The sequence below is a fragment of the Coptis chinensis genome, unplaced genomic scaffold, assembly GCF_015680905.1.
Source record: "Coptis chinensis isolate HL-2020 unplaced genomic scaffold, ASM1568090v1 utg653_pilon_pilon, whole genome shotgun sequence".
Lineage (NCBI taxonomy): Eukaryota > Viridiplantae > Streptophyta > Magnoliopsida > Ranunculales > Ranunculaceae > Coptis > Coptis chinensis.
Window position 1 is genome coordinate 131116 of NW_028238177.1, and position 24029 is coordinate 155144.

A 24029-nucleotide genomic window follows, 5' to 3' on the forward strand; every position below is an offset into this window, starting at 1 on the left:
AGCAACAGAATACTTTGACAAAATGAGAATCGAATATGACCTGATTCCTGAACTAGACCAATACGCATGCATGGTCGACCTTTATGGCAAAACTGGGCAACTCACCAAGGCAAAGAAGACGATGGATGAGATGCCCTTTGAGCCAAATGTTGTGATGCTGTCTTCCTTTCTCGGTTCGTGTAGGGTTTACGGTGAAGTACAACTTGGAGGGGAAGCTGCGAACCAGCTATTTAAGATGGATCCATGTAGTGCTGCTCCGTATGTGACCCTGGCAAATATTTATGCAGAAGCTGGTATGTGGAATGAAGTACGGCAGGTAAGAAGAACTATGAGAGAAAAGGGAATTAGAAAGAATACTGGATTGAGTTGGATTGAGGTCGAAAAGAAAGTCCACGTTTTCTCAGTGAGTGATACATCACACCCGCAATTGCTAGATATTTATGCCGAACTGGACATGCTTACAATGGAAGCCATGGAGGCTGGATATATGCCTAGAATGAAACATGTTTCAGAAGATAATACTAACGAATGTATTTGACAGAAATGGTTTCTGTTTTGGAGTCTCACCTGAAATACAAGAGTTTATATTGATGGATAATACACCATTGATGGTTGTAACTTGTAACTCTGTTGTTTTTTCAGGTATGGTCATTGATGGTTGTAAGTCAAAAGAATATAGTCCCTGCCCATCTCTAATTTATTTGCAAGATTTTGCAATCAGTCTCATCTTGCAGATTCTTTATGAACTGCGGCAAAGATTTCAAATAGCAAAAGTGGAGAATTATGCAATAATTGATGATTTGTTCATCAAGCACACTGTGGTAGTGCATACAGTTCTAAACAACAGAGTCAAAACAGTATAATTAGACTGAGAAACCACAGCATCTTATCATTTTGACTTGTTCCCTTGCCTGAGCTGTGTGATTCTGCCTGTCTCATGGGTTCAATCACACTAGAGATTCTCGAAATAACTAATCATTTACAAGACAAAAATGCCCTATTGTTCTCAACAATGTAATATTAACCATCAAAGCTCAAAATATTTGTTGTCCCAAAAACCAACAACTTTTGTTTGTCAGTCTACAGGCTCTTCCAAAAATAAATTTTGAACATTATGATCTAGGTTCAAATTGCCAGAGGTTACCCAAAGGAACAAAAAATAAGTACAATAAAAAAAATTGAAAAGTTTTGTGTCGAGCTCATCCCAGAACTAAACCAACATTGCCACAATCTTGACTAGATTGGGAGAGACAAAAATGCAACCAACTGTTCTTCTGTTGTAAAGGAGGTATTTGCTTCTTTGTGTCTGTCTCTTCGATTTATGCCAGATATTCTTGAGTCGTCATGAAGATTGGATAGATCAACCAAAATTACATCTGTTGCAGTATACTATAGTGATACTCCTCCAAAATTTCCCAAGCTTGCTACGAGTCAAGCACGATCAATCCTCATCAGACGAACTATCACGTGACATCTGATCACCCATATCATCACCAGCATTCTTCTCCTGGATGCAATTAGAGAAATGGAAACGTTAAAATTTCAGTGACACAAAAAAATGAGATAGTGCTGAGCAGCTGAGAACTTGTGCAATTCACAAATCTTTAATTTCTGTCACCGGCATGAATATCACTAAACAAGAAGTTCTGGGTACTTATCAATTTAAAAATAAGATTCTTACCGGCAATTTATCCCAATCTTTCAGCTTCGAGCTTGTTAGCATGTAACTATCACGTAACGGAGCCCAGGCAGGCCCATTGTCACCTTCTGAGCCTGTAGATTTAGTACCCTGCACAAGCTAAAACTGTGAACAGAATGGCCTTCAAACCTGATATATTTTCAAACTCGAACCAATCAAAAGATAGTGTGAATCTTATGAATCCCTTTTATTTAATAACCACCAGCACCCCAAAGAAGCAAGAACACCAAGTCATCCGAAGGAAACATTCACATAAATTGCATAGGATTGGGATGCACATGAGCATTAGATATCAAACTTCCTTGTACACTAGTACCCTTTAAACAAACCTAGAAAATAGCATGGACATGGTAGTCTGAGGATCTTAAAATGGAAGGTCTCATAGTCAAATCTGATTATATGATAGGCTGAGACTCTGAGCTACCCACTCATCAGACACAAACATTAGTTCCTTTTTCTTAACAAACAAGGAGAATGTGATGCGTAAGTAGCGTGAGGTTCCTAGAATGGAAGGGTTTCATCAGTCCTCCATGGTAAACCTCCTTTGATCCCATAATACAAATCTCTCTCTTAAACAAACAACTTCACTCCCACAGACAATACATAAATATAACTAATAAGGACAAACCTACACATAATGCCAACAACTATGGAATACACACTCTGAGCACAATATTTCTTCTTTAGTATGTGAACCTGATGTTGCTTGGACTCTTCCAAAAGGAGTGGAATAGTGAACTGATGTTTGAAACAAGTCAAAGTCATGGGTCCTCCCAAGTCCCAACACTACGATTTAAAAAAGTTGTCAAATGTCAATCTTATTTATTTCTTACTGCACTGTATTAGTTAGTATTCTTCATATATAATGCTTTCTTCCCCTTCCAACTGGGCTTTCATATGGCAATTTTTTTTTATTACATTCACATATGGATATATAGTCCTACCCATATATATTTGATACAGAATGTAGAACATTATACTGCGGAATTCACGCCATATAATAAGGTTAAAATTCTTTTTAACATAATGTTGATTCCTGTGGCACTTCGCAGTCGAATTCCTGGACTGTACCACTTCACAGATATCCTTACCATTGAGTATAATTTAATCAATTCCAACAGGTGCGGACATTATACAAATGCTTCTTCAATTTCCATTTTAAATTTTATCTTTCACAATACTTCTATGTCGTAGATGGTATAGAAGCGGAGGAAAATTCAAGGATCAAATTATCTTAGCACATATAGAGAATAGTAGTAGAAAACAGCCCACCTTTGAAAGGGCATCAGTGGCTAACGATGGCTTCTTGCGTAACTCGGTGAAAAAGGCGTCTTTCCTTCTTTTTCCTAGTACTGTCAAGATCAAAAGTGTACACACTCTAATTAGATTATAACAATTGGAACCAATAACAGAGCACACCCAAAACAATGGTCATCATTCTTCTCCAGTTACACGAATATCTGAACTATATATAAATCAAAGTAAGAATATATACCATATCAATCTTCGTTGAGCACCAAGAATTTATCACAAAAGGAAAGAATCATAAAGTCACGGCACTTCAATGGCTGCTATGTGCTATCTAAACATTCGAATCACCAGAAAGACTTCCATTTCCGATGACGAATTGAAATTCCTAGAATTTGAGCTACCAACTTCTACCAAAACGGGTGGGTGCAATACAGGGTTTAAATTTAACACACTGCTATATTTAACTTCAAACTTCAAGCCTCATATATTTCATGTCATTTTCGAAAAATTATGTTGTTATATCTAATACACCTTAGTGAAACTTAGAAAACCACCACTAGCTGCTTTCGGCACCAGAAATGGTGTACAGTCTCATGTATCTGGATGTGAGCAGTTTGGGAATCTCAACAGCCTACTTCCGTTGAAGGAACAGGAGAAATGACAACTGGAGCAAAACAAGAACCTCAAAAAGTTCCAAACTGCTCATTCACAAACCCAACTCATTCTCTCTTTTGCGCATCATTCACTCACCTAACTAAAGTGGCAGCCTAACACTCGCATGATAAACAAGTCCTTACTCGCAAATGACACCCCAGAACAATACTAAGCAATGACAGAGAATTATATGAAGACAACTATACTACTATGCACTCTGTTCTGGTATACCTTTGGCATCTTTAAACCTTGAAGGATTAAGTCCTTTCTGTGCATTTTGTGCTTTATTGACCTGAATAAGGTGGTCAAAACAAATAAGAACAGAGTTAAAAATAAAAGATTCTAATGGGAAATGTCAACATGTGACATGGTGTGATTTCAATTCAAGAAATACAGGTAGCACAAACTTACAGCATTGAATAACTTGACCACTGAAACTCGGACAATGAACATGAAAGAAGAGAGCTTAATCAGTAAAGGAAGACAGAAAATGTTACTTTTACTTGTCAGAAAGGACGACCTCCTTAAAATTAGAGCTAGTCATAGGACCAAAGTGTATCAGTACCTCCTTTAGTAGCGACACCAAGAAGAAACTTTTCATGGGAATCCAGAAAATTGGCAGGCTTCACATGGCCTTTCTCCCCAACCTGGTGAATAAGAATAATTATGATTTGTAAATGCCAATGAACACCATGCAAATAGAGAGGCGCGTGCGCCCCAGGGGGGGGGGTAAGAATACCTATGATTTGTAAATGCCAATGAACACCATCCAATTAGAGGCGGGAAACATATGACAGTTCAGTCAAGAGATTGTAGACTACAAAGCTGTGTTACATGGACACACCATATTTTTAAAATAATCCCTGTCGAGATACGTATCCACGTGTCCGTGTCGGACACACACTGACACATTGTGTATGTGACATACCTTGATTTTTGACATTTCACCGTGTCAGACACTTCGTATCCAACTCGGATACGGACACACGTGTTTGTGTCAATGTAACTTAGGTTTCAAGGAATGCTACTTAAGTTTGCTTTGTTTTGTCATATGGTTATTACACTTTCACATGGATCGAAAATTAAGAATTGTAAATCAAGAGAAAGGAAGAAGATAAATACCAAGTGTTTTTCCTTTTTGGCCTCTCCCTTAACTTTGCGTTCAGCTTCATCTTCGGCAAGCTTCTCAGCAATTAGCTTCTTGTGCCCCGACAAAACTGGTCCCTAGGAGAGAGAAAAAAGAAAGTTTTCATAAACACTGGAGAGAAACCAATGAAATCCATAAAAAGAAATGAAACTTCTAACAAAAAAATTGATTACAAGTAAATCATCAGGAACGGTCTTGTTGGTGATCTTCATGAAAGCCATCTTGAATGCTCTAGAACCTTGAGCAAACTGAGTAATTCCAGGTTGAACCTCATCATTGTCTCCATCTTCTTCTTCATCTTCATCTTCATCTTCAGAACCATCATCTCCCATTTCTTCATCTTCTTCAGAATTAGCTTCTGATTCAAAGTCTTTATGATGAGGAGTAGTAGCATGGATACCATCATCTTCTTCTTGTTCTTGTTCCTTGTCTTCGTGGTGTTCTTCATCATCATCATCATCATCATCGGATGAGTTGTAGTCTCTAGCTCTTTTGCGGAACAATTTTTTCATTCGCATATCAATCTTGTTGCCCTTTTTATCTCCGGAGCGAGGAAAATTTCTAGGCTTGTTCTTCATCATTTTGCCAGACTTGCTGCGTCCAAACTTATTATTATTATGATTAATAATATCTACTACTGATACTGATGAGGGTTGCGCCATAGATAGAGGATGGATGTGCAAGTGTAAAGGGGAGCAGATTCAAACCTGTATAGAAGACAAAGACACGTGAATATTACTATTACGCAGTGCATCTCTAGCCTAGTTAAAAATGTAAGAAAATGATTAATGGTATCGATAAATTATTTTTTTGAGTCAATGCAAAGCTTTAGTGATGCTACATGTGCGAGATTGATACTGAAAAATATGAAAAAATAAACCTGAGAAATCCAAAAAGAGATGGTGTATGAGAGTTTGGAGAGAAAAACAAGCTTTCTTCAGTCGACCGAATGATTTTAGGGCTCGGTCAGTGGGATCATTCTTGTATTGGACCCAAGCCCAATGGGTCATTCATTGAATTATCAATTCAACTCATAAATTCTTATTTCAGAATATAGATCAAAACTCTACTAGTATATACTGCTAAGCAATGTTCTAAAAAATGCTAGGCGGTAGTCGGACGGTAGGGGAGTGCCTAGGCCTTCTAGGCAGCGCCTAGACGGGCTAGGCGCTAGGCGGTTTTATTTAATTAATTAATTATTTAAATATATATGATTATATATTTATATGTATAATTATTATTATTTTTTTCTCTGGAACAGGTTATTTGATACGTGGCAAGACTGAAAGTCTAGTATTCTAGTGGAAGCTACTAAACTAGGAGCTAGATTAGCTTAATGCATGATTTGTGATTGAAATCTTGCTGTCTACTTGAAAATTTTCAAAAACTTCCACAAAAAAACAAGCTACGTACTACTGACTCAAGTTCAAACTTGAAACATTTGAAATCAAATGTTACAACAAGATCGAGACTAATAAATATAAGACATGAGAAAAGGACAAGTGACAAACAGAAGCAAACAAACACAGTAGTACGTACACTTGCTAAAAACAATGAATAGTGGCGCACTTCCATGTTCCATCAATAATCATGGAAACAGGATGCCATAATAAACTTATAAATAGGATAAGTAATACTATGAGAGTGTAATTGACACGGAAGTAATTGAGATTACGTTTGAGACGAAGTAATGCGCCATGGTTTACGTGTTGTGAGGATTGTTTGACCACAAACGTCCATGTTATAAAAAAAAAAGAGAGAGCAGAATTGGAGAGACGAAATACATACCGAAATGGTTGCTGATCTTAGTAGAAGAAGAGGAGCTGATCTTGAGTTCTTGACCGAGAAGAAGAGCAGGATTGTTTGTTGAAGAAGCGAGACCGAGAAGAAGAGCCCGATTGTTTGTTTCTAAGCCCTATCGGGCTTTTTAACTAAATTTAAATTGGGCTGGTAAGAAATTGGGATTTTAAATTTAATTGGGCTCGTAACAAATTAGCCCAAAAAAACAAACTGGAACTTCTAAACCTCCTAGGCAGCCAAGGCCGATTAATCTGCCGGCTGGTCCCGATTAAACGGTCCACCGTTTTATCACCCGATTAGGATGAAATCCAGTACGGCTAGGCACCGCCTAGATGGCCGCCTAGGCCATTTTTTAGAACACTGCTGCTAAGCAATGGGCGTCAACGAATCCTCTCGTATGCTATGGTTATTCGGCAAAGTTACTCGTTGAATAATGGTTCAACCATTGGATTGGATGCTATGACAAACTCCCCTCAATTTCTAGAAACAATAACTCTATTACCTACCCATCAATTCCAATTTAGCTCATCGATATTATTAACAAAATAACAAACAAATAATAGTAGTGACTAAAACAAGATTTTTTTTTTCTACTAGAAAAGGTTCTATATGATCTAACCATATGGATGACGATAAATTCTTCGAAGATGGTGATTGTTAAACGGAACCGTTGGCAACTCTTCCCTCATCTTCCCACTCTTTGTTAGTTTTTGTATTTGGTTATCGAAGAAGTGAGAGAGAACTGGAGCCAACATAACATTAGAACTTTATTTGGTCGTACCTTTTGGTTCTAGGAAGAATAATAAAATGGTGTTATTTGGTCATTAAGGATCAAAAACCTTGCCATATGTAACTAGTGTATTGCTGTGCAGTGGGGCGTGAGCAGTGGGGCTTGACTAGACATACAGTTACCTTTAAACATTCTCATTATAAATGGTTTTCTTAACCTTCAGACATGGCTATATGAATGGTCAATGCTATGGATGAGTTACAAGATATTACCATATACTATCTGCTGATTGACATGGAGAGTTCGCTACGACATTGTTCCAGTGAAGCTCCACTTTTGATGGCCCAACATGCATTGTCCGAAGTAGCATAAAGAAAAGGAAGCGCGGAACACCTAATCACGACTGCGGAACCCTAAAAGAGGGTGGGCCACATATGGATAGATGACTCGGGGGGTGTTAGGGTCAAAGGAGAGGCAAGATAAGAAAGAAGAAATAGAAAGTATTGGATCGAGGCCGTGGAACCCTAACAGGACAGGTGTGCAAAAGCTGACCGATGGATGGGATGTAGATGAACGGATGGGAAGAGAAGGGGGAGGATATAAAAGGAACAATGAACCTAAGAAAAAGGAGAGGAAAAAAGGAGAGAGAAAAGGGAGGTGAAAGGAGAGAGTGAAAGACTAGGGAAACCATTAGAGATTTTTCTGGTAAACACATTTGGCACCGTCTGTGGGGATGAGTTAGTCTACGACCTAGTGAGAAAAGGGGAGGTTAGAACATGGCTCCTGTAGCTAAGAGAGGAAGATGAAGAGGAAAGGGGAGACCTAGAATAGTGAGAGCTGAGGTCAGAGAGGAAGAAACGGGGAATATTGAGAATGAGGAGATGCCAGAATAGGAAGTCGAAGATACGGAGGCAGAAGCGAATAGATTGCTCCAAGAGGAGATAGGAAGGGCGAGGGAGGAGAATGATGAGTTGAGGAGAGAAAGGGTGTCACACCCCAAATTCCCAGACAATTTTTAAAACAATGATATTCAATCATCTGGAAACCCGGGGTGAAACAAAACCCAATACCCTGTTATCAAATACGATATAAAAAAAACTGAAATCAAAAGAAAACCAAAAGGAACAACTCTTCATCACATTATTAAACTACAAAGAAACTAACCAACTCTATTACATCTGTCTCAAAACAAAACCGTACACTTCGGAAAAACTTAAACCAGAAGACTCCAAGAGCAACTCCAAATCACGTGTCCTCATCCACTGCACTCCACCATCTATGTTTCCAAGAACACCCACGTTGCAAAACAAAGCAAACATAGGTTAGCAAATTGAATTTGCTGGTATGAGTAAGACTAAATATAAAATAGCAATACGTTCATATCTTTCGAATAAAGAAATATACTATTCAATCATTTCAACTTGGAAGACAAGCTAGTTCCGTATTCTCAAAACGGCATGCAGTTTCTTCCCAAGTAAAATTTCAACCCCCAATATACATTTCCAAAAATCTCAGATAACAGTATTCATCATGCTCACTTTCCAAAATAACTCACAATATAAATTCCACTTACATTCAACTTATTACATACACATATGATAACTTATTTAATTATGAGTTTGATACACTTTACCTTTAAGCCAGCACGTCGTCTTAGGGTAGGACAACGTCTCTGCATAAAAAGTTAATAAGTCCTACCCTCCTGCAAAACAAAGTTAGATTTCCCAAACGTAATCATTTATAATTAATATACATCTATTTCACTCTCATTGCAACCATCATGGGTATATATAATCTGGCATAATATATCACCAATATTAACTAACATTCATATCACACCACCATATCCATCATATCACGCTAATCATATTCATATTCCTTCGTAAGAAATTATATGCATCATATCATAATATATCACTAATCATATCCAACAACTCGCTCATACTTAAAGCCAATATTTTTCTTAAAAACTACTCGTCTATTGATGAGAACGAGGAATTATATAACAACTAGGGAGTACATTCATCCCTCGTGAGTATCAACTCACACAAACTACGTATACATTTCCTTGTAAGAAATCATGTATATCATAATACATAAATATTCATATGCAATAACTCAGTCACATGTAAAATCAATGTTTTACTTTAATATCACTCATCTACTTATGAGAACAAGGAAAAAGTCACAACCAGATAGTACATTCATCCCTCGTGAGTATCAACTCACACAAACCACACAAACATTTTTCATAAGAAATTATATACATCATATGCAATAGCTCCATCACACATAAAATCAATATTTTACTTTGCTTATTAATTATCTCGTTGACTCATTTATTAAAAGACACAACCCAACCTTTAGTTCCTACTCCACGATTTGCACTTCACACATTTGCCAAATCACACATATTCGTGTGCCTCACTCACACCGAGTACCACTACAAGACATATGTCCCAAGAGGGGATATTGCATCCAGGAAACATATTTTCATCTTATAAACTCGTAATTTGTGAGTCACAACCATCTCTGGGCTTTCCATACACATACACAAAGTCTCTTTTGGGCATAACAAAATATCAGGTCATTCATGGTACATTCAATGAATACCTTGGGTCATTCCCGCCACATTTAAGGAATACCCATCATAACACTAACAGGTCATTCATGGCACATTCAATAAATACCTTAGGTCATTCCCGCCACATTCAAGGAATACCCATCCTAACACTAACAGGTCATTCATGGCACATTCAAGGAATTCAGACCTACATTCCCGTACACTCAAGGAATACAGTCCACCCGCAAAGCGAATGTCTTAGTTCCTCTCTAAGGCGGCTTTTCACATGACATCATTAGTCACAAACATTACCTTTCATTTCTTTTCATCAAAGAGGCGTGAAGAGATCTAAAGATGTGGGCGACACATTAAATTTTCACCGAACGCTTTTATATCAGATTTTAACACTCAAGAGTTCTCATTTATTATAATATTTTCATTACAAAACAAACATCGTCTCAAACAATAGAATCATTACTAAAGATTCCAAACACAATAACTAATCAACTCACCTTATTATCAATTATATAAACCATAGATATCAAAAGGTTCAACCAGGAATAACATATTAGTTAAATGTCTCATGAATACATTTTAAACAACCACAATCACGTACATAATTAAGTACTAACATTGTTCACATATAGTTATCACAATAACTAATAACTAATAACTAATATATAATATAGTGGCTGCAATTTTGCTCAAAGCTGCTTTGTCACTAAGTACAGTGATTCATAAAGAAGCTCTATACAACCTAAAAACTGTCAAAATTTTGCTATAGGTTCTTACCACCCCCAAACAGAAGGATGCTTTGTCCTCAAAGTGTCAAGAGATGAAGAAAGAAAATACATGTGAAGATTGAGCAAAAATTCAGCTAACACTGCGGCAAAAAGTGAGTCGAGCATAATATGCAACATATCAAAAGAAAGTTGAAAATATCACATAATAGGAAAGAGATAGCACACCAAATGTGACATGTGCTTTTGTCTGAACACTCTTACATGGTATGTACGTGAAAAGTTAATTTTTTCAATATGGGACTTTTAACGTTAGATTTCTTAGACGAAGATCGTGGCTTTGTAATGAGGTAGAACATATGGAAGAATGCTTCACAAGGTAGTTAGACCAACACGTATATTCTGAATTAATGGCACAAACTTTAATAGTGGAAGCTATTTAGAGCTTTTAGAGTAGTGCACGCGACTGTATTTGAGCAGAATAAGTTAAGTTAGCTTTGCTTTTGGTTTTTTATTTGTTTTATTTTTAATAGTTTTTTTTTTGTAGAAAAAAGAAAATGTTGTTGTTGTTGTTGTCGTTGTTGTTTTTTTTTTTTTTAATTTAAGTGAAAATTTTATTGATACTGATAACAAATTTTACAAATAATTAGGACAAATGTGCAACAAGATGTGCCGCAAGTCCTTTCTAAATAGCAAATCCTATTCTTCTAAAAACAAACTCGTTAGAACCAGTTGTCATAACGTTACTGTCCGTAACTTTCTGAAGTCTCTTGAGAAGCTCAACTCATAACATACAATAGGAAAGAGATATCACACCAAATCAAAGAAAATTGAGATGTGCTTTTGTCTGAACACTCTTACGTGGTATGTACGTGAAAAATTAATTTTTCCAAGATGGGACTTTTAACGTTAGATTTCCTAGACGAAGATCGTGGCTTTGTAATGAAGTAGAACATATTGTAGAATGCTTCACAAGGTAGTTAGGCCAACAAGTATATTCCGAATTGATAGCGCAAACTTCAATAGTGGAAGTTGTTTGGAGCTTATAGAGTAGTGCACGCGACTGTATTTGAGCAGAATAAGTTCAGTTTGCTTTGCTTTTGTGAGTTGTTGATTTGTTTTATTTTTAATGGTTTTATTTTTATTTTGTTTGTAGTATATAATCTTCGAAAAAAGAAAATGTTGTAGGTTTTTTTTTTTTTTTATTTTTTATAGTATTTTTTTTGTAGTATATACTTTTCGAATAAAAGAAAATGTTATTGTTGTTGTTGTTGTTGTTGTTGTTTTTTTTTTTTTTTTTTTTTTTTTTTTTATTTTTTTGTAGTATATACTCTTCGAATAAAAGAAAATGTTGTTATTGTTGTTGTTGTTGTTGTTTTTTTTTTTTTTTTTTTTTTTTTTAATTTATTTATTTATTTATTTGTTTGTTTTTTTAAAGTATATTCCCTTTAAATAAAATCAAATGTTGTTGTTGTTGTTGTTGTTTTTTTTAATTAATTAATTAATTAATTAATTAATTTATTTTTATTTATTTATTTTTTAAGTGGAAATTTTATTGATAAAAATAACGAGTTTTACAAATAAGTAGGACAAGCGTGCAACAAACTGTGCCGCAAGTTCTTTCTGAACGGCAAATCCTATCCTCCTGAATACAAACTCGTTAGAACTAGTTGTCGTTACGTTGCAGTCCATAACTTTCTAAAATCACTTAAGAAGCTTAACATATTGTTGTGCCAAGAAACTAAAAGTGTCGAAACTGAATGAAATGAAAAAATGTTCGTTAGCTCTACAAGCCTCCTCGTGTTTCCCAATCTTCCCTGCCGCAACTCTATTAGCTGCTTCTGTCACTTCAAAGACTCCATTCCCAAGCCCTACCAATGGAGAGGCTCCAGTTACATCAACACACGCATGCCTAACCTCAAACCAACTGCAGACCAATACATCCGCAGGCCGAAGTATTGATCTTCCCTTATTCAGATCAGTGAAATAATTCACGGGAGCCTCCTTCTTCATTTGTACTCCAGCCCTCCAAAATGCATCACATAAAATATCCATGACATAATCATGTCGGTATTTAAAACCTGGGAAATGTATACAATGTGCTGTCAATGATACTCCGTACAAGAATGTTCATGAAAAGATGTAAAATCTATTGCGTACATATTATATTAAGTTTCTAAGAACAAATCCTAATTCGAATACTAGTGTGAGATTTCTAGACAATTTTCATCATAGAAAAGGAAACAAGACTTTGTCACTAAGTACACTTATTCATAAAGAAGCTCTATACAACCTAAAAACTGCCTAAATTTTGCTACAGGTTCTTACCACCCCCAAACAGAAGGATGTTTTGTCCTCAAAGTGTCAAGTGATGAAGAAAGAAAATATCTGTGAAACTTGAGCAAAAATTCAGCTAACACTGCGGCAAAAAGTGAGTCGAGCACAATATGCAATATTTCAAAAGAAAAATGAAAATATCACACCAATCAAAGAAAACAAACAAATATCACACAATAGGAAAGAGATAGCACACCAAATGAGACATGTGCTTTTCTCTGAACACTCTTATGTGGAATGTATGTGAAAAGTTAATTTTTTCAAGATGGGTCTTTTAACGTCAGATTTCCTAGACGAAGATCGTGGCTTTGTAATAAGGTAGAAAATATCGAAGAATGCTTCACAAGGTAGTTAGACCAACACGTATATTCTGAATTGATGGCGCAAACTTCAGTAGTGGAAGCTGTTTGGAGCTTATAGAATAGTGCACGCGACTGTATTTGAACAGAATAAGTTCAGTTTTCTTTGCTTTTGTGAGTTTTTAATTTATTTTATTTTTAATGGTTTTTTTTTGTAGTATATAATCTTCGAAAAAAAAAGAAATTTTTTTTTTTTTTTTTTTTTGTAGTATATACTTTTCGAATAAAAGAAAATGTTGTTGTTGTTGTTTTTTAAGTGGAAATTTTATTGATAAAGATAACGAGTTTTACAAATAAGTAGGACAATCGTGCAACAAGCTGTGCCGCAAGTCCTGTCCGAACGGCAAATCCTATCCTCCTGAATACAAACTCGTTAGAACCAGTTGTCGTTACGCTATAGTCCATAACTTTTTTAAATCACTTAAGGAGCTTAACAGATTGTTGTGCCAAGAAACCAAAAGGGTCGAAACTGAACGGAATGAAACAATGCTGGTTAGCTCTATAAACCTCCTCGTGTTTCCCAATCTTCCCTGCCGCAGCTTTATTAGCTGCTTCTCCCACCTCAAAGACTCCATTCCCAAGCCCTACCAACGGAGAGGCTCCAGTTACATCAACAGACGTATGCTTCCCCTCAAACCAACTGTAGACTAATACATCCGCAAGCCGAAGTGTTAAACTTCCCTTATTCCGATCAATGAAAAAATTCACAGGAGCCTCCTTCTTCATTTGTACTCCAGCCCTCCAAAATGTATCACATAAAATATCCCTGACATGATCATGTCGATATTTAAATCCTGGGAAATGTATACAATGTGCTGTCAATGATACTCCGTGCATGAATGTTCATGAAAAGATGTAAAATCTATTGTGTACATATTATATTAAGTTTCTAAGAACAAATCCTAATTCGAATACTAGTGTGAGATTTCTAGACAATTTTCATCATAGAAAAGGAAACAAGACTTTGTCACTAAGTACACTTATTCATAAAGAAGCTCTATACAACCTAAAAATTGCCTAAATTTTGCTACAGGTTTTTACCACCCCCAAACAGAAGGATGTTTTGTCCTCAAAGTGTCAAGAGATGACGAAAGAAAATACCTGTGAAGCTTAAGCAAAAATTCAGCTAACACTGCGGCAAAAAGTTAGTCGAGCACAATATGCAACATGTCAAAAGAAAGTTGAAAATATCACACCAATCAAAGAAAACAAACAAATATCACACAATAGGAAAGACTTTGCACACCAAATGAGACATGTACTTTTGTCTGAACACTCTTACGTGGTATGTATGTGAAACGTTAATTTTTTCAAGATGGGTCTTTTAACGTCAGATTTCCTAGACGAAGATCGTGGATTTGTAATGAGGTAGAAAATATCGAAGAATGCTTCACAAAGTAGTTAGACCAACACGTATATTCTTAATTGATGGCGTAAACTTCAGTAGTGGAAGCTGTTAGGAGCTTATAGAGTAGTGCACGCGACTGTATTTGAACATAATAAGTTCAGTTTGCTTTGCTTATGTGAGTTTTTAATTTATTTTATTTTTAATGGTTTTTTTTTGTAGTATATAATCTTCGAAAAAAAGAAAATATTATAGTTTTATTTATTTATTATTTTTTTTGTAGTATATACTCTTCTAATAAAAGAAAATGTTGTTGTTGTTGTTTTTTAAGTGGAAATTTTATTGATAAAGATAACGAGTTTTACAAATAAGTATGACAAGCGTGCAACAAGCTGTGCCGTAAGTCCTTCCTGAACGGCAAATCCTATCATCCTGAATACAAACTCGTTAGAACTAGCTATCGTTACATTGCAGTCCATAACTTTCTGAAATCACTTAAGGAGTTTAACAGATTGTTGTGCCAAGAAACTAAAAGTGTCGAAACTGAACGGACTGAAACAATGCGGTTAGCTCTACAAGCCTCCTCGTATTTCCCAATATTTCCTGCCGCAGCTCTATCAGCTGCTTCTCCAACCTCAAAGACTCCTTTGCCAAGCCCTACTAATGGAGAGGCTCCAGTTACATTAACAGACGCATGCATCCCCTCAAACAAACTGTAGACCAATACATCCGCAGGCTGAAGTGTTGATCTTCCCTCATTCAGATCAGTGAAAAAATTCACGGGAGGCTCATTATTCACATGTACTCCAGCCCTCCAAAATGCATCACATAAAATATCCCTGACATGATCATGTCGGTATTTCAAACCTGGGAAATGTATACAATGTGTTGTCAAAGATACTCCGTTCATGAAAAATGTAAAAAGTATTGCGTAGATATTATATTAAGTTTCTAAGAACAAATCCTAATTCGAATACTAATGTAAGATTTCTAGACAATTTTCATCATAGAAAAGGAAACAAGACTTTGTCACTAAGTACAATTATTCATAAAAAAGATCTATACAACCTAAAAACTGCCTAAATTTTGCTACAGGTTCTTACCACCCCCAAATAGAAGGACGCGTTATCCTCAAAGTGTCAAGAGATGAAGAAAGTAAATACCCGTGAAGCTTGAGCAAAATCTCAGCTAACACTGCGGCAAAAAGTGAGTCGAGCACAATATGAAACATGTCAAAAAAAAGTTGAAAATATTACCCTAATCAAAGAAAACAAACAAATATCACACAATAGGAAAGAGATAGCACACCAAATGAGATATGTGCTTTTGTCTGAACACTCTTACGTGGTATGTACATGAAAAGTTAATTTTTTCAAGATGGGTCTTTTAACGTCAGATTTCCTAGACGAAGATCGTGGCTTTGTAATGAGGTAGAAAATATCGAAGAATGTTTCACAAGGTAGTTAGACCAACACGTATATTCTGAATTGATGGCGCAAACTTCAGTAGTGGAAGCTATTTGGAGCTTAGAGAATAGTGCACGCGACTATATTGTAACAGAATATGTTCAGTTTGCTTTGCTTTTGTGAGTTTTTAATTTGTTTTATTTTTAATGGTTTTTTTTGTAGTATATAATCTTCGAAAAAAAGAAAATGTTGTAGTTTTTTTTTTTTTTGTAGTATATACTCTTCGAATAAAAGAAAATGTTGTTGTTGTTGTTATTGTTTTTTAAGTGGAAATTTTATTGATAATGATAACGAGTTTTACAAATAATTAAGACAAGCGTGCAACAAGCTGCGCCGCAAGTCCTTTCTGAACGACAAATCCTATCCTCCTAAATACAAACTCGTTAGAACCAGCTGTCATTACATTGTAGTCAATAACTTTCTGCAATCTCTTAAGGAGCTTAATAGATTGTTGTGCCAAGAAACCAAAAATGTCGAAACTTTACGGAATGAAACAATGCTGGTTAGCTCTACAAGCCTCCTCGTGTTTCCCAATCTTCCCTGCCGCAGATCTATTAGCTGTTTCTCCCACCTTAAAGACTCCATTCCTAAGCTCTACCAACGGAGAGGCTCCAGTTACATCAATGCACAAATGCCTTGTTGGAACCCTACATCAAACCACGCAGGCTTACCCTCAAACCAACTGTAGACCAATATATCCGCAGGCCGAAGTGTTGATCTTCCCTCATTCGGATCAGTGAAGTGTTGATCTTCACTTGTACTCTAGCCCTCCAAAATGCATCACATATTAAGTTTCTAAGAACAAATCCTAATTCGAATACTAGTGTGAGATTTCTAGACATTTTTCATCATAGAAAAAGAAACAAGAATTTGTTACTAAGTACACTTATTCATAAAGAAGCTCAATACAACCTAAAAACAGCCTGAATTTTGCTACAGGTTCTAACCACCCCCAAACAGAAGGATGTTTTGTCCTCAAAGTGTAAAGAGATGAAGAAAGAAAATATATGTGAAGCTTGAGCAAAAATTCAGCTAACACTACGGCAAAAAGTGAGTCGAGCACAATATGCAACATGTCAAAAGAAAGTTGAAAATATCACACCAATCAAAGAAAACAAAAAAATATCACACAATAGGAAAGAGATAGCACACCAAATGAGACATGTGCTTTTGTCTAAACACTATTAGGTGGTATGTACGTGAAAAGTTAATTTTTTTCAAGATGGGTCTTTTAACGTCAAATTTCCTAAATGAAGATCATGGCTTTGTAATGAGGTAGAACATATGGCTAAATGTTTCACAAGGTAGTTAGACCAACACGTATATTCTGAATTGATTTTGCAAACTTCAATAGTGGAAGCTGTTTGGAGCTTATAGAGTAGTGCACGCCACTGTATTTTAGCAAAATAAGTTCAGTTAGCTTTGCTTTTGTGAGTTATTTATTTGTTTTATTTTTAATGGATTTTTTTGTAGTATATACTCTTTGAAACAAAGAAAATTTTGTTTTTTTATTTTTTTTTACTGTTTTTTTTTGTAGTATATAATACTCTTCGAATAAAAGAAAATGTTGTTGTTGTTGTTGGTTTTTTTTTTTTTTTTTAGTATATACTATTCGAATAAAATAAAATGTTGTTGTTGTTGTTGTTGTTTTTTGTTTTTTTTTTTTTTAAGTTGAAATTTTATTGATAATGATAACGAGTTTTACAAATAATTAGGACAAGCGTGCAACAAGTTGTGCCGCAACTCCTTCCTGAATGGCAAATCCTATCATCCTAAATACAAACTCTTTAGAACCAGGTGTCATTACGTTGCAACCCATTACTTTCCTCAATCACTTAAGGAGCTTAACAGATTGTTGTGCCAAGAAACTAAAAGTGTCGAAACTGAACGGAATGAAATAATGCTGGTTAGCTCTACAAGCGTCCTCATGTTTCCCAATCTTCCCTGCCGCTATTCTATTAGCTGCTTCTCCCACCTCAAAGACACCATTCGCAAGCCCTACCAACGGAGAGGCTCCAATTACATTAACACATGCATGCCTCCCCTCAAACCAATACTTATACAGGCCGAAGTGTTGATCTTCCCTCATTCAAATTAGTGAAAAAATTCACGGGAGCCTCTTTCTTCACTTGTACTCCAACCCTCCAAAATGCATCAAATAAAATATCCCTGACATGATCATGTCGGTATTTGAAACCTAGAAATTATATACAATGTGCTGTCAATGATACTCCATGCTTGAATGTTCATGAAAAGATGTAAAAACTATTGCGTACATATTGTACTAAGTTACTAAGAACAAATCCTAATTCGAATACTAGTGTGAGATTTCTATACAATTTTCATTATAAAAAGGAAACAAAAGTTTGTCACTAAGTACACTTATTCATAAAGAAGCTTTATACAACCTAAAAACTGCCTAAATTTTGCTACAGGTTCTTACCTCCCCCTAACAGAAGGATGCTTTGTCCCCAAAATGTCAAGAGATAAAGAAAGAAAATACCTGTGAAACTTGAGCAAAAATTTAGCTAACACTGCGGCAAAATATGTGTCGAGCACAATATGCAACATGTCAAAAGAAAGTTGAAAATATCACACTAATCAAAGAAAACAAAAAATATCACACAATAGGAAAGAGATAGCACACCAAATGAGAGATGTGCTTTTGTCTGAACATTCTTACGTGGTATGTACGTGAAAAATTAATTTTTTCAAGATAGGTCTTTTAAAGTCAGATTTCCTAGACGAAGATCATGGCTTTGAAATGAGGTAGAACATATGGAAGAATGCTTCACAAGGTAGTTAGACCAAGACGTATATTCTGAATTGAAGGCGCAAACTTCAATAGTGGAAGCTGTTTGGAGCTTATAGAGTAGTGCACGCGACTGTATTTGAGTAGAATAAGTTAAGTTAGCTTTGCTTTTGTTACTTTTTTATTTGTTTTATATTTAATTTTTTTTTGTAGTATACAATCTTCAAAAAAAAGAAAATGATGTTGTTGTTGTTGTTTTTTTTTTAGTTTTTTTTGTAGTATATACTCTTCGAATAAAAGAAAATGTTGTTGTTGTTTTTTTTGTTGTTATTTTTTTTAGTATATACTCTTCGAATAAAAAAAATGTTGTTGTTGTTTTTTTTTAAGTATATACTCTTCGAATTAAAGAAAACATTTTTTTTTTGTAGTATATACTCTTCGAATAAAAGAAAACATTGTTGTTGTTATTGTTGTTGTTGTTATTTTTTAAGTGGAAATTTTATTGATAATGATAGCGAGCTTTACAAATAATTAGAACAAGCGTGCAACAAGTTGTGCCGCAAGTCCTTTATGGACGGGAAATCCTGTCCTCCTGAATAAAAACTTGTTAGAACCAGTTGTCATTACGTTGCAGTCCATAACTTTTTGCAATAACTTAAGGAGCTTAAAGGATTGTTGTGCCAAGAAACAAAAAGTGTCGAAACTTAACGGAATGAAACAATGCTGGCTAGCTCTACAAGCCTCCTCATGTTTCCAAATCTTCCCTGCCGCTACTCTACTAGCTGCTTCTCCCACCTCAAAGACTCCATTCCCAAGCGCTACCAATAGAGAGGCTCCAGTTACATCAACACACGCATGCCTCCTCTCAAACCAACTGTAGACCAATGCATCCGCAGGCCAAATTTTTGATCTTCAATTATTCAGATCAGTGAAAAAATTCACGTGAGCCTCCTTCTTCACTTGTACTCCAGCCCTCCAAAATGCACAGGTCGAAGTGTTGATCTTCCCTTATTCGGATCAGTGAAAAAATTAATGGGAGCCTCCTTTTTCACATGTACTCCAACACTCCAAAATGCATCACTTAAAATATCCTGACATGATCATGTCGGTATTTGAAACCTGGAAAATGTATAAAATGTGCTTTCAATGATACTCCGTGCATGAATGTTCATGAAAAGATGTAAAAACTATTGAGTACAAATTATATTAAGTTTCTAAGAACAAATCCGAATTGGAATACAAGTGTGATATTTTTAGACAATTTTGATTATTGAAAAGGGAACAAGACATTGTCACTAAATACACTTATTTATAAAGAAGCTCCATACAACCTAAATTTTGCTATAGGTTCTTACCTCCCCCAAACCGAAGGATGCTTTGTCCCCAATATATCAAGAGATGAAAAAAGAAAATACATGTGAAACTTGAGCAAAAATTTAGCTAACACTGCGGCAAAAAGTGTGTCGAACACAATATGCAACATATCAAAAGAAAGTTGAAAATATCACACCAATCAAAGAAAACAAACAAATATCACACAATAGGAAAGAGATAACACACCAAATGAGACATGTGCTTTTCTCTAAACACTCTTACGAGGTATGTACATAAAAAGTTAATTTTTTCAAGATGGGTCTTTTAACGTCAGATTTCCTAGAAGTAGATCGTGGCTTTGTAATGAGGTAGAACATATGGAAGAATGTTTCACAAGGTAGTTAGACCAACACGTATATTCTAAATTGATCTCACAAACTTCAATAGTGGAAGCTGTTTGGAGTTTATAGAGTAGTGCACGCGAGTGTGTTTGAGCAGAATAAGTTTAGTTAACTTTGCTTTTATAAGTTTTTGATTTGTTTTATTTTTAATGGGTTTTTTTTCTGTAGTATATAATCTTCGAAAAAAAAGAAAATGATGTGCGTTTTTTTTTAGTATATACTCTGCGAATAAAAGAAAATGTTGTTGTTGTTGTTATTTTTTATTTTTTTTTTTTTGTATATACTATTCGAAAAAAAGAAAATGTTTTTTTTTTGTAGTATATACTCTTCGAATAAAAGATAATGTTGTTGTTGTTATTTTTTAAGTGGAAATTTTATTGATAATGATAACGAGTTTTACAAATAATTAGGACAAGAGTACAACAAGATGCGCCGCAAGTCCTTTTCTGAACGACAAATCCTATCCTCCTAAATAAAAACTCATTAGAACCAGCTGTCATTACGTTGTAGTCCATAACTTTCTGCAATCTTTTAAGGAGCTTAACAAATTGTTGTGCCAAGAAACCAAAAGTATGGAAACTGAATGGAATGATACAATGCTGATTAGCTCTATAAGCCTCCTCATGTTTCACAATCTTCCCTGCCGCTGCTCTATTAGCTGTTTCTCCAACCTCAAAGACTCCATTCCCAACCCATTCCAACGAAGAGGCTCCAGTTACGTTAACACATGCATACCTCCTCTCAAACCAACTGTAGACTAATACATCTGCAGGACGAAGTGTTGATCTTCCCTTATTCGGATTAGTGAAAAAATTCACGGGAGCCTCCTTCTTCACTTGTACTCTAGCACTCCAAAATGCATCACAAACAATATCCCTGACATGATCATGTTGGTATTTGAAACTTGGAAAATATATACAATGTGCTGTCAATGGTACTCCGTGCATGAATGTTCATGAAAAGATGTAAAAACTATTGCGTACATATTATATTAGGTTTCTAAAAACAAATCCTAATTCGAATACTAGTGTGAGATTTCTAGACAATTTTCAATATAGAAAAGGAAACAAGATTTTGTCACTAAGTACACTTATTCATAAAGAAGCTCTATACAACCTAAAAACTGCCTAAATTTTGCTACATGTTCTTACCTACCCCAAACAGAAGGATACTTTGTCCTCAATGTGTCAAAAGATGAGGAAAGAAAATATATGCGAAGCTTGAGCAAAAATATAGCTAACACCGAGGCAAAAAGTGAGTTGAGCACAATATGCAACATGTCAAAGGAAAGTTGAAAATATCACACCAATCAAAGAAAACAAACAAATATCACACAATAGGAAAGAGATAGCACACCAAATGAGACATGTTTTTGTCTGAACACTCTTACGTGGTATGTACGTGAAAAGTTAATTTTTTTCAAGATGGGTCTTTTAACGTCAGATTTCCTAGACGAAGATCGTGGCTTTGTAATAAGGTAGAACATATGGAAGAATGCTTCACAAGGTAGTTAGACCAACACGTATATTCTGAATTGATGGTGCAAACTTCAATAGTGGAAGCTGTTTGGAGCTTATAGATTAGTGCACGCCACTGTGTTTCTGCAGAATAAGTGCAGTTAGCTTTGCTTTTGTGAGTATTTGATTTGTTTTATTTTTACTATTTTTTTTTGTAGTATATACTCTTCGAAACAAAGAAAATGTTGTTGTTGTTTTTTTTTTTTTTTTTTTTGTTTTTGTTTTTTTTTTTTTTTTTTTTTATAGTTTTTTTTGTAGTATATACTCTTCGAATAAAATAAAATGTTGTTGTTGTTGTTGTGTTTTTTTTTTTAGTTTATACTCTTCGAATTAAAGAAAACATTTTTTTTTTGTAGTATATACTCTTCGAATAAAAGAAAATGTTGTTGTTGTTGTTGTTGTTGTTAAATTATAAGTGGAAATTTTATAGATAATGATAACGAGCTTTACAAATAATTAGGACAAACGTGCAACAAGCTGTGCCGCAAGTCTTTTCTGAATGGCAAATCCTATTCTCCTTAATACAAACTCATTAGAACCAGCTGTCATTACGTTGCAGTCAATAACTTTTTGCAATCACTTAAAGAGCTTAACAGATTGTTGTGCCAAGAGACCAAAAGTTTCAAAACTGAACAGAATGAAACAATGCTAGCTAGCTCAACAATCCTTCTTGTGTTTCCCAATATTCCTTGCCGCTGCTCTATTTACTGCTTCTCACACCTCAAAGACTCCATTCCCAAGCCCTACCAACTGAGAGGCTCCAGTTACATCAACACACTCATGCCTACCCTCAAACTAACTGTAGACCGATACATCCGCAGGTCTTAGTGGTTATCTTCCCTCATTCAGATCATTGAGAAAATTTACGGGAGCCTCCTTCTTCACTTGTACTCCAGCACTCTAAAATGCATCACATAAAATATCCCTGACTTGATCATGTCGGTATTTGAAACCAGGAAAATATATACAATGTGCTGTCAATGATACTCCGTGCATGATTGTTCACGCACATACCACGTAGGAGTGTCTAGACAAAAGCACATGTCTCATTTGGTGTGCTATCTCTTTCCTATTGTGTGATATTTGTTTGTTTTCATTGATTAGTGTGATATTTTTAACTTTCTTTTGACATGTTACATATTGTGCTCGACACACTTTTTTACGCAGTGTTAGCTGAATTTTTTCTCATGCTTCATTGGTATTTTCTTTCTTCATCTCCTGACATTTTGAGGAGAAAGCATCCTTCTGTTTGTGGGTGGTAAGAACCTGAAGCAAAATTTACGCAATTTTTAGATTGTATAAAGCTTCTTTATGAATAAGTGTACTTAGTGACATAGTTTTGTTTTCTTTTCAATGGTGAAAAAATTGTCTAGATATCTCACACTAGTATTCGAATTAGGATTTCTTATTAGAAACTTAATATAATATGTACGTAATAGTTTTTACATATTTTCTTGAACATTCATGCACGGAGTATCATTGACAGCACATTGTATACATTTTCAAGGTTTCAAATACCGATATGATCATTTCAAGGATATTTTATGTGATGCATTTTGGAGGGATGGAGTACAAGTGAAGAAAGAGGCTCCTGTGAATTTTTTCATTGATCCGAATGGGGGAAGATTAACATTTCGGCCTGTGGATGTATTGGTCAAAAGTTGGTCTGTGTGGTGGCATGCGTGTTTTGATGTAACTAGAGCCCTCCGTTGGTACGGCTCGGGAATGGAGTATTTGAGGAGGCTTGTAAAGCTATCCAACATTGTTTGATTCTGTTCAGTTTCGACACTTTTGGTTTCTTGCCATAACAATCTGTTAAGCTCCTTAAGTGATTGCAGAAAGTTATGGACTGCAACCTAATGCGGGTGGTTCGAACGAGTTTGTATTCGGGGAGGATAGGATTTGCCGTTCGAGAAAGGACTTGAGTCACAGACTTTTGTTGCACGCTTGTCTT

The 24029-nt window shown here is 35.4% G+C and overlaps 1 protein-coding gene across 2 annotated transcripts; it reads right to left on the reverse strand.

Annotated features, from left to right (window-relative positions):
• Positions 1-1000: 1000 nt before the first annotated feature.
• LOC147472887 (uncharacterized) lies at positions 1001-6675 on the reverse strand. Of its 2 annotated transcripts, none has more exons than XM_086588093.1 (9): positions 6540-6675; positions 4925-5458; positions 4727-4828; positions 4170-4251; positions 4016-4035; positions 3836-3896; positions 2972-3051; positions 1682-1789; positions 1001-1507 (listed from the first exon to the last, which is right to left on the reverse strand). In XM_086588093.1, the coding sequence occupies exons 2-9, from the start codon at positions 5411-5413 to the stop codon at positions 1442-1444; spliced, it is 1008 nt and encodes a 335-aa protein (XP_086444219.1). In that variant the 5' UTR covers positions 5414-5458; positions 6540-6675; the 3' UTR covers positions 1001-1441. The 2 variants fall into 2 exon arrangements, with proteins under 2 accessions (XP_086444219.1, XP_086444220.1); XM_086588094.1 differs by lacking the exon at positions 6540-6675 and adding an exon at positions 5632-5768.
• Between the last annotated feature and the right edge of the window lie 17354 nt (positions 6676-24029).

Coding starts and splice junctions, on each gene's coding strand:
- LOC147472887 (XM_086588093.1), bottom strand. CDS start 5,413: ATGGCGCAACCCTCATCAGTATCAGTAGTAGATATTATTAATCATAAT. Junction 3,052..3,835: donor AAGGTTTAAAGATGCCAAAG/GTATACCAGAAC, acceptor TGATCTTGACAG/TACTAGGAAAAAGAAGGAAA. Junction 1,508..1,681: donor AAGATTGGGATAAATTGCCG/GTAAGAATCTTA, acceptor AATTGCATCCAG/GAGAAGAATGCTGGTGATGA.